General features: G+C 55.3%; 1 protein-coding gene and 1 long non-coding RNA gene across 2 annotated transcripts; one reads left to right on the top strand and one right to left on the bottom strand.

Annotated features, from left to right (window-relative positions):
* Positions 1-884: 884 nt before the first annotated feature.
* SERPINE1 (serpin family E member 1) lies at positions 885-10,232 on the bottom strand. Its single transcript, XM_007517925.3, has 9 exons — positions 10,090-10,232; positions 9,234-9,502; positions 7,728-7,961; positions 6,124-6,318; positions 4,835-5,033; positions 2,733-2,833; positions 2,564-2,650; positions 2,158-2,241; positions 885-1,465 (listed from the first exon to the last, which is right to left on the bottom strand). Exons 2-9 carry the CDS (start codon positions 9,499-9,501, stop codon positions 1,428-1,430), a joined length of 1,206 nt encoding a protein of 401 aa, XP_007517987.1. The 5' UTR covers position 9,502; positions 10,090-10,232; the 3' UTR covers positions 885-1,427.
* LOC132533141 (uncharacterized) lies at positions 1,458-2,146 on the top strand. Its single transcript, XR_009545027.1, has 3 exons — positions 1,458-1,519; positions 1,946-2,008; positions 2,042-2,146. It is a non-coding gene; the product is annotated as an uncharacterized LOC132533141 (long non-coding RNA).
* Positions 10,233-10,570: the final 338 nt, after the last annotated feature.

Here is a 10,570-nt window from a genome sequence, read left to right as displayed (position 1 = left end):
TCGTAAAGCTTTCTCCCTGCAGATGGGAACCAGGGGCTTGAACCTGGGTCCCTGCGCATTGTAATACGTGAACTCAACCAGGTGTGCCACCACCCGGCCCCTGGGGGTCTTTCTTTTTTTGAGATTGACTCAGGTTTCAACAGATACCCTACAGGCCTCGCGGCCAGTCCTGAGTGTGTATATGTGTGTGTGTGGTGTGACTCAGTGACAGGGTCCCTGCCCGGACATTTCATAACCTCCTCACCTCCCCCAGGGGTGTCTGAAACAACAGGATTTGGCAAAGCCAAGCCAGGGACGACCTCCTTTTTGTATTCATTCATTCATTTATTATTATTATTTTAAAGAACAAAAGTATCAAAAGTAAAAAGGCATTGGTAAGTCAACAGGGCTTCAAGAGTTGAGGTGGGGACACCCCCACATTGGGGGCCCCCTGGGGTTAGGGGGTGCATGGCTGTCCCTATGCAGTGCAGGTCAGAACAGAGGAACGAAGGTCGTCCCCCCTGAGGGGCTCAGTGGGTGGTCAGGATTAAGGTTACATTCTTAAGGGTGGGGGGTTGTGGGGGGAATGTCAGGTTATCTGACTGAGCCTGAATTGCTGTGTCTCTCATTCTCTCTCTCTCTCTCTCTCACATACACACGCACACACACATCCTCGGCACTCACCCAGCAGCCGGAAATGACACATCGGTGACTCACGGGGCTGTGAGTCACGGCGCATTCAGGGATTTGTGCCCCGTTCCCCCGCAGCCCGTGCCCCCTGCCCTGAGTGCCACTGGAAAATTTTGAAGCTGCTCCTGCCTCGCTCCTGGCCCCCACGTTTCCTGTCGGAACCCAGGAGTGGGGACGGAGCTGAGGAGCCTGGTGGTGATGGGGTCCAGTTCCTGGGACCCCCGGGGGTGAGGCCAGGCTGGGCACTGCAGCCACCAGGTGGCAGCGTGGGGCCCAAGACGTGCCCCCCCTCGTTGGGGGTCTGGAGGCCCTGTGAGCCCCCACCCTGGAGATGCAAGCTTAAATAACACCCTCCCCCCACACAGAGATCCCATCTCTCTGCAAACACACAATACCCAGATAAATAGTCACACATAACCACCGCTTTGCAGTTGTGGAGAGCAAAACTGCTTCCCTGAGTAAACAAATTCCTGCTCAGCATCTTCCCCGATCCCCAGGGGCCGGCTGACGGGACTGGGGGTGGGGACCCCATCAACTGGGAGCCCTCATCACCAGTGTGTGTGGGGTCCTCCAGGGTGGTGCTCCTGGGGGGGGGTCCCCTAACTCCCCAGGCCTGCGGGCAGCAGGCAGAGTGACTGTGATGCAGCATGGGCCTGTCCTTCTGGGACCAAGAGCAAGCAGACGGTGGTGCTCCCCACAGTCCTCCTCTGCCCACCTCGCTTCAGCTCTGTCCCAGGTGGGGGCAGCCGGTCCTCCACTCAAGGCTCCATCACCTGGCCCACAAAGAGCACGGCTTCTGAGGGTGAGAGAATTGGAAGGTGAGGAGGGTGAGGCTGGTGGAATCAGGGAGGTGAGAAGGGGTGAGGCTGGGGGGAATCAGGGAGGTGAGAAGGGGTGAGGCTGGGGGGAATCAGGTGAGAAGGAGTGAGGCTGGGGGAATTAGGGAGGTGTGGAGGGGTGAGGCTGGGGGAATCAGGGAGGTGAGAAGGGGTGAGGCTGGGGGGAATCAGGGAGGTGAGAAGGGGTGAGGCTGGGGGGAATCAGGTGAGAAGGGGTGAGGCTGGGGGAATTAGGGAGGTGTGGAGGGGTGAGGCTGGGGGGAATCAGGGAGGTGAGAAGGGGTGAGGCTGGGGGGAATCAGGGAGGTGAGAAGGGGTGAGGCTGGGGGGAATCAGGTGAGAAGGGGTGAGGCTGGGGGAATTAGGGAGGTGTGGAGGGGTGAGGCTGGGGGGAATCAGGGAGGTGAGAAGGGGTGAGGCTGGGGGGAATCAGGGAGGTGAGAAGGGGTGAGGCTGGGGGGAATCAGGTGAGAAGGGGTGAGGCTGGGGGAATTAGGGAGGTGTGGAGGGGTGAGGCTGGGGGAATCAGGGAGGTGTGTTGCCCTGCAGCTCCCCAGCAGATGGGCTGTGTGCAGGAAGTGGGTTTCTGGGGGTCCCTGGGGCCTTCTGGCTGGGTGGGGCAGTGGGGAGGGGACGGCTGGAGGCTGACCTGTGGGTTTGTGCTGCACCACGAAGAGGAAGGGCCTGTCCACCACCATCTCCTGGGGGGCCATGCGGGCGGTGAAGATGACCCCTGGGGGAGAAGGACAGAAGACGTGGGCCCGGCCCCCCAACAGCGACTCCAGGCACTGGGCGCCCCAGAGCACATGGCGCCGGGCGAGCCCCATGCAGGCAAGACCAGCGCTCTTCCTTGCTGAACTGTCTCCCCAGCTGCTCTTCACTGACACTTTGTGCTCATCTCTTTCTTTATGAACACAGAGCCTGGAACATGCGGCCTCCCGGGCCCCAGGTTTTCATGTGGAAAGAGATGAGAGACACCACAGCACCACTCCACCATGCAAAGAGCTCCCCCTGGTGCTGTCTAAGGCGGTCCTCCCATGGGGTGCCCGGCTCACCTGTGGCAGAGGAGGCCACTGTGCCGCTCTCATTCACCTGCACCTTCACCTTCTGCAGTGCCTGTGACACGGACAGCTGCTCTTGAACTGCAAGGGAGGTGAGAGCAGAGGTGAGGCAGGACTTGGGGGAGGGGGGTCCCCAGACCTGGAGGGTGGGGCCGGCTCTCACCTGAGAGTCTGCTGAAGTCTGCCCGGCTGGGCCTGAACATGTTGGTCACCCCCAGGCGCTCCAGTGGCTGCCGCAGGTCAGCATGGCTCTCCAGGGAAAACCTGTGGACAGGACTCCTGAGCGTCCCCTGCTGGGACCCCCACCCCTGCACCTGGAGGGGCCCTGGGGGCCTTTCCCTCCCCCTTCCCTTCTCCATTCTTGTCTTCCTTCTTTTTCTATTTTTACTTGCTATTGTATATACTTTTAAAATAGTAAAAAGACAGAGTTCCTAATTTTTGTATTATTTTAATGAGACAGAGAATGAGTCAGACCAGAGGCCAAGTGGTGGTGCATCTGGTTGAGCACGCATATTATAGTGTCCAAGGACCTGGGTTCAAGTCCCCGGTCCCCACCTGCAGGGGGAAAGCTTCACAGTGGTGAAGCAGGGCTGCAGATGTCTCTCTGTCTCTCTCCCTCTCTCTCTCATTTTCTGGCTCTCTTTATCTAATAAGTAAATACAGGTTAATATTTTTTCTTTTTTTTTTAATGAAAAGCGAGAAAGAGAGACACAAGAGCCCTGCTCAGCTCTGGCTGATGATGGTACTGAGGATTGAACCTGGGACCTCAGAGCCTCAGACATGAGACTCTCTTTGCTGTCTCCCCAGCCCTTTTATTATTTTTTACTTTTAAAAAATGTTATTTATTTATTTATTTATTTATTATTGGATAGAGACAGAGAAATTGAGAGGAGGAGATAGAGAGGTAGAGAGACAGAGAGACACCTGCAGCCCTGTTCCACCACACATAAAGCTTTCACCCTGCAGGTGGGGACCAGGGGCTTGAACCTAGGTCCTTGTGCACTGTAATGTGTACACTTAGCCAGGTGCAGCACTGCCTAGCCCCTCCCCAGCCCTTTTTGACCTTCCCTTCCCTTCCCTTCTCTTTTCTTGTCTGTCTGCGAGGTCTCCCTCCTCCCTGGAGGAGGTTTTAATCCTAAGAGTAACCCCCCCACACTGTGACTAATTTCTGTCCTCAGTTAAGCGTCCTTTCTGTGCACTGTGAGTCAGCCTGGTGTCTGTGGCCCATTATCCTCCCGGGCTATTTGCAGGCAAATCTAGTCTCTGAGAGCTGAGCCCACAGCCCACTAGGGGGAGCTGTGGGTAAAGTGCTGGACTCTGAGGCCTGAGGTCCCCAGTTCAATCCCCAGCCTCACGTGTGCCAGAGTGACGCTCTGGTCCTCTCCCCCCATCTTCCTCTCCCTCTTCTCTCATATAAATGACCAAGTAAATCAATAAATAGCCCTCTCAGTGCCCATCTTTTCAGAGTTTGATAAAAATTGACCCAGGAAGGGCCCCTGGAGGTGAAGCACTGGACCTTCAAGCACGAGGTCCTGAGTTTGATCCCCGGCATCAGAGTCACGCTCCGGTTTTCCCTTTTCCTTTCTCCATTCCTTCTCATGAATAAATACACAAATATCTATTTTTTTTTTAATTGAGCTGTGGGCAGGGGTAGATAGCATAGTGGTTCTGCAAAGAGATTCTCCTGCCTGAGGCTCCAAAGTCCCAGGTTCAATCCCATGCACCACCGTAAGCCAGAGCTGAGCAGGGCTCTGATTGAAAACAAACAAACAAAAAAACAAAAACTGAGCTGCTGGAGGGGGAGACACTCAGTGGATAAAGTGGGCTCTCAAGCACGAGGTCCTGAGTTTGAGCCCTGGCAATGCACGTGCCAGAAGGAGGCTGTCTGGCTCTCTCCTCCTCCTCTCTCATTAGCAAATAAATAAAATATTTAAAAACATTTTTAAACAAATCTTCACAAACAAAGTTATGTTTGGCTGCTCTGCCTCACAGAAGTCATTGCTTGAGTCCCTGGTGTGTGTGTGTGTGGGGGTGTTTACAGACAGAGAGGAGGGAGCAGGAGAAGCAGGGGCCTCCCCCGACCATTCTTGTCCCTGGGTTGTGAGTGGGGGTGGGAGTCCATCCCCTGTGGGAAAGTCTTCCCTGGCAGAAGCAGGGGAGGGAGGAGAAGACTCCTCTGGCAGACAGTGGCCTCCACACCCATCAGCTTTGGGAAATGCCGTGTGTGGGTGGGGGGGGGGGCGCTGGGGGCATCAAGTGACTTACTTGGGCAGAACCAGGAGGCGGGGGACACGGGCCATGTTGCCCTTCCAGTGGCGAAGGAGCTGGGTGTCCAGGAGGCGGGTGAGGGTGGACAGCGGGACTTCCTTCTCCAAGGGTGCCGCCACGAACATGCTGATGGTGTCCCCATGGTAGGGGAGCTCCACGATGTCATAGTAGTGGCCATCAGGGGTGACAAACTCAGCTGGGGAGACACACGGTGACACCTCCATGGGGGTTCTGGCACTGGCCCTGCCTCTGCTGGAACTCTCCAGCCTGGTTCCAGGTTCTCTCTGCCCCCCCAGTCCCCTCCCAGTTCATGTCTTTCAAAAGATATATTTATTTGAGTTATTTTAACATTTATTATATATACATATTTTTATTGGCCACCAGGGTTATCACTGGGGCTCAGTGATTGTACCATGAATCCACTGCTCCTGGGGGCTATTTTCTTCCATTTTTTTTGCTGTTGGATAGGACAGAGAGAAATGGAGAGAGGAGGGGAAGACAGAGAGGGGGAGAGAAAGATAGACACCTGCAGACCTGCTTCACCACAGGTGAAGTGACCCCCCCCCCCGGCAGGTGGGGAGCCGGGGGCTCGAACCGGGATCCTTGTGCCATTTACTCTTTCTTTCTTCCTTCCTTCCTTTCTTTTTTTTTTGTTATTTGATAGGACAGAGAGACATTGAAAGGGGAGGGGAGAGACAAAGAGACACCTGCTTCACCACTCTTAAAGCTTTCTCCTGCAGGCAGTGAGTGGGGCTTGAACCCAGGTCCTGGAGCACAGTAAGTTGTATGTTCAACCTGGCATGCTTCAGCTCAGCCCCCTATTGTTATTATTTTTACCAGGCCCTTGCCCAACTCTGGTGGTACTGGAGAGTGAACCTGGAATTTTAAAGTCTTGGGCATAAGAGTCTTTTTTTTTTAATACGTATTTATTTATTTTCCCTTTTGTTGCCCTTGTTTTTCATTGTTGTTGTAGTTATTGATGTCGTTGTTGTTGGATAGGACAGAGAGAAACTGACTGGGAAGGGGAAGAGAGAGGGGGGAGAGAGACTCTTGTAGCCCTCCTCACTGCTTATGAAGCTTCCCCCCTGCAGATGGGGGCTGGGGGCTCGAACAAGGTCCTTGTAACATGTGCATTCCACCAGGTGCATCACCACCCAGCCTCTAGGAGAGGGGGAGGGGGTGAGGTAGGAGGTAGGGGAGGCATCTCACTCCCCCTGGGTTTCCTGGGGCGTTCTAGGCCCTTCTTGGCTCTGGGCTTTCCCCACACCCCCGGATGTCACACTCACTGTAGTTGAAGAAGTTGGTCTGGGCCATCATGGTGGCGTCCACAGTGCTGCCATCTGGCTTGTAGAAGAGGCGGTGGTGGGTGCCCCTCTGGGGGAAGGGCAGCTTCCACTGGCCCTTGAAGTAGAGAGCGTTCACCAGCACCAAGCGCGTCAGCTGGTTCAGGGCGCCTTCACCCAGGAGCTCTGTGATCATGCCTGCGGGAAGCGGGGGCAGGGGAAGCTCCAGTATTGGCTATGGCTGGTGCTGGGGTTCCTCCCACATGTATGCCTTCTGTGCTATGGCAGTGTCATCTCTTCAGCTAGGCCTTTCTTTCTTTCTTTTTTTGCCTTCAGGCTTATTGCTGGGGCTTAGTGCCTACACTACGAATCCACTGCTCCTGGAGGCCATTTTCCCCATTTTTTTGTTGCCCTTGTTGTTGCTATTATTATTGTTGCTATTGTTGGATAGAACAGAGAGAAATGGAGAGGAGGGGAAGATAGAGAGGGGGAGAGAAAGACAGACACCTGCAGACCTGCTTCACTGCTTGTGAAGTGACTCCCCTGCAGGTGGGGAGCCGGGGGCTCGAACCGGGATCCTTATGTCAGTCCTTGTGCCTTGCACCACATGAGCTTAACCTGCTGCGCTACCTCCCGGCCTCTCAGCTAGGCCTTCCTTCCTTCCTTCCTTCCTTCCTTCCTTCCTTCCTTCCTTCCTTCCTTCCTTCCTTCCTTTCTCTTTCTCTGTTATTTTATTTTATTTATTATTTGATAGAGTCAGTGAGAAATTGAAGAGAGGGGGGAGACAGAGAGGGAGAGAGACAGAGAGACACTTGCAGTCCTGCTTCACTACTCACGAAGCTTTCCCCCTTCAGGTGGGGACTAGGGGCTTGAACCTGGGTCTTTGTGCACTGTAATGTGACAGCTTAATCAGATGTGCCACAGCCTGGCCTTTCTTTCTTTCTTTTTAATATTTTCATTGTATTTTTTATTAGATAGAGACAGAGAGAAATTGAGAGGGAGAGAGAAAGAGAGAGACCTGCAGACCTACTCTGTCACTTCCCTATTCCCTCAGCCCCCTGCCCACTGCCCTCAGCAGGTGGGGACCAGGGACTCTACCGAGTACACCACCACCTGGCCTCTCTTTATTATTTTTAATGAAAAAGAGCTACAGAGAGAAAGATACAGACAGGGAAAACAGAATTCTGCTCAGCTCTGACTGACTGCAGTGCTGGGGACTGAACTTGGGACCTCAGGGCTTCAGGAATCTTTTTGCATTACTGCTGTGCTGCCTCCTTGTCCCTCCTTGCATTTCTTTTACATTTGGATGGGTGGGGACAGACGCTTCAGCACCAGATTCTCCCCTGGTGCCTTGGTGCTCTGGTGTGGGGCCAGGGCAGGACCCCAGGCCCTGCTGGGTGAGCTATCTGCCAGCCCCAGGGGTGGCATCTTCCCCGACTCTGCTCCCTCAGCCCAGGTCAGAGGGCTTCTGCTGGCTCCCCACCTGGCTATTTCTATTCTTGGAAAGAGCTACAGGCTTTTCATGCAAAGGGCTGATTGTGCGAACTGGGTCGCTCTGATCCTGGCAGCGCCAGCCTCGTCTCACCGCAGGGCTCCCCACCCCTCACCTTTGGTGTGCTTCTGCACCCAGTCGTTGATGATGAACCGGGCCCTCTCCACCTCTGAGAAGTCCACCTGCTTGACGGCCGTCCGGAAGAACTGGTAGAAGCGCGGCATGAAGCCGGGCACCAGTTCCAGGTCCCGCTGCACGAAGATGGCGTCTGCTGTGCTCACCTCATCCTTGTTCCAGGCGCCCAGGAGCGCGGCCCGGAGCTGGTGGAGGGCGGGGGCCAGGCCTGGCTCTGGGGGGTCAGGGAGGCACTGAGTGAGTGAGGGGGGCAGCCTGTGGGGGTCTGCAGCCCCGGCTCCCTCTTAACCTTTTCTTTGTGCTAGATTATTATTTCTGCTTATTTTATTATTTATTTTAATCTAAGAGAAAGATAGAAGAGCCCTGCTCAGCTCTAGCTGATGGTGGTCTTGGGGATTGAACCTGGCACCTCAGAGCCTGAGGCAGGGGAGTCTTGCCTCACCACTGTGCTATCTCCTCAGCCCTTTCCCCACCCCTACCCACCCCCACTTTTATAAACGTTCCCGTCTTCCTTCCTCCCTCCCTCCCTTCCTTCGTTCCTTTCCCTTTCTTTTTCTTTCTTTCTCTCTTTCTTTTAAAAAAATATTTATTTATTTACTTACTCCCTTTTGTTGCCCTTGTTTTATTGTTGTAGCTATTATTGTTGTCGTTGTTGTTGGATAGGACAGAGAGAAATGGAGAGAGGAGGGAAAGACAGAGAGGGGGAGAGAAAGATAGACACCTGCAGACCTGCTTCACCGCCTGTGAAGCGACTCCCCTGCAGGTGGGGAGCCGGGGTTCGAACCGGGATCCTTACGCCGGTCCTTGCGCTTTGCGCCACCTGCGCTTAACCCGACTCCTTCTTCCTTCCTTCCTTCCTTCCTTCCTTCCTTCCTTCCACCCTTTCTTTCTTTCTTTCTCTGCCTTTCTTTATTCTCTACTTTCTTCCTCTTTCCTTTTTTCAAAATTAATTTAATTTTTTTTTTTCCAGAGCCCTGCTCAGCTCTGGCTGATAGTGGTGCTACGGATTGAACCTGGGACCTCAGAGTCTCAGGTATGAGAGTCTGCATAACCACTATGCCATCACTCCAGCTCTCTCTCTCTCTCTTAATAAGACTTTTATTTATTGCTTATGAGAGAGTGAGCGAGCACAAGAGAGGCCTGAGCACTATGTTAGTCTCTGCATTGTTTAGGAATCAAACCGGGACCCTCAGGCATAATAACCCAAAGCTCTTCCCCTGGCCACATCCTCCCTCCCTCCCTCCTTCTTTCTACCTGTGAGAGAGAGGGTGAGAGGGAGGGGGCAGCACATAAGGTTGCCCAGTGTCCACAGGACTGGAACCCGGGGCCCCAGGCCTGCAAGTCCTGTGCTCCGTCACTGAGCTTCTCCTTCCCCAGCTCCCAAGTGACAGCGAGGCCACTGTTGGGGAGTCAGGGTCCTTGCAGACGGGGCCAGGCTTTCACCTGCCTAGGGGCTGCCCCCCCGCCTCTGGTTCCCAACTCTCACCATCAGTCCGGAAGCCCATGGCCTCCTGGATCTGGCGCTGGGTGTCCCCGGCTGCGGTCAGCTGCAGCATGGCCAGCACGGAGGCCACCCCGTATGGGGAGAAGGCCACATTGCTGTCCCCGGCAGCCTCGGCCACCTTCTGGAACACTTTCACCCCGAAGTCCGTGGTCAGCTGGGCTACCCTGCCTGGGCTGTGTGTTGAGGGGCTCCTGCCGGACACGAGGGCCAGGCCCAGGACCAGAGCGGCGAGGACCAGCGATGGCCGCATTCTGTAGGGAACAGTCTGTGAGCTTGCGGGGGGGGCAGCCATAGTGACCCCAGGACTAGGCACACCAGCTCTGACAGCGGCAGGAATGAACTAGGGGCAGATTCAGCCCCAAACCACATGGATTTGGAGCCTGAAACCTCTCCCCTGGGTCTGGGGGAGCCTGAATTCTCACCCCGAAGACTGGGGGGGCCTGAGTCTTTCCCTCTAGGACAAGAGGAGCCTGAGTTTTGGGGTGACTTCTTCCTGGACACCAGACCCTGCCCCCTTGCTCTCTCCAACATGCTCCATGCTTTTAACGGTCCTGTTAAAATATTCTCTCATTCCCATTAGCTTTCTCAGACAACCCCTCCTCCCCTAAGTGGGCAAAGGGGTGTGTCTGTTGCCCCCCGTTTCTGGATAATGGGGTTCACCCCAGCTTCCCTGCAGATTCCAGGCGGGGTCACCTCCAGGCTGCCAACAGGACAGAGCCAGAAGATAAGTGAGCCCACCCCCACCCCCAACACTTGAAGGAAGGGAGTCCCAGTATGGGGTGGCCATGCCTTGCACTGACCTGGGCAGGAGGTGCCAAGAGCTGGCTTTCTCTCTTACCTGATGCTCTTGAGGTGCCTGGTGTTGGGGACCTGTCCTGCTGTCTATCCTTGCAGAGCTGATGGCAGGTAGGGAAGAATCTGAGGCTATGTCCCAGGGCTGCCAGCTGCCTCCTTTTATAGCCGCCCTGCAGGAAGCAGATGAACTCATGCCTGGGCCCCACCCCCTTTCCTGGACCGCCGGGAGGGGGCTCCCCGGCACCGCCCCCTTCCCCTGGGGACTTGTCACAGCGAGTGTGTGGACGTGCGCTGAGTGCTGAGCAAACCTCCCCCCCACCCCACCCCCTGCGTCTGAGCTGGGCGCCACCGCCTGTCCTGTCGCCAGCCACGTGGAGGCCATGCCCGCTTGACCCCTGGCAGTGCCAGCTGGCCCTAGCTGCCTGGCGTTTGCTGGTGACCTTCCCCAGCACCCAGGAAAAACACACACACACACACACACACACACACACACACACACACACCAGCCTTCCACTTCTGCCTCA

This window comes from Erinaceus europaeus, chromosome 15 (assembly GCF_950295315.1).
Source record: "Erinaceus europaeus chromosome 15, mEriEur2.1, whole genome shotgun sequence".
Taxonomy (NCBI): Eukaryota; Metazoa; Chordata; class Mammalia; order Eulipotyphla; family Erinaceidae; genus Erinaceus; species Erinaceus europaeus.
The sequence above is the reverse complement of the archived record's forward strand: the minus strand, read 5'-3'. Positions and strand labels throughout refer to the sequence as shown.

Coding starts and splice junctions, on each gene's coding strand:
- SERPINE1 (XM_007517925.3), bottom strand. CDS start 9,501: ATGCGGCCATCGCTGGTCCTCGCCGCTCTGGTCCTGGGCCTGGCCCTC. Junction 7,962..9,233: donor CATGGGCTTCCGGACTGATG/GTGAGAGTTGGG, acceptor CTGACCCCCCAG/AGCCAGGCCTGGCCCCCGCC. Junction 1,466..2,157: donor GGTGCAGCACAAACCCACAG/GTCAGCCTCCAG, acceptor TCTCACCCTCAG/AAGCCGTGCTCTTTGTGGGC.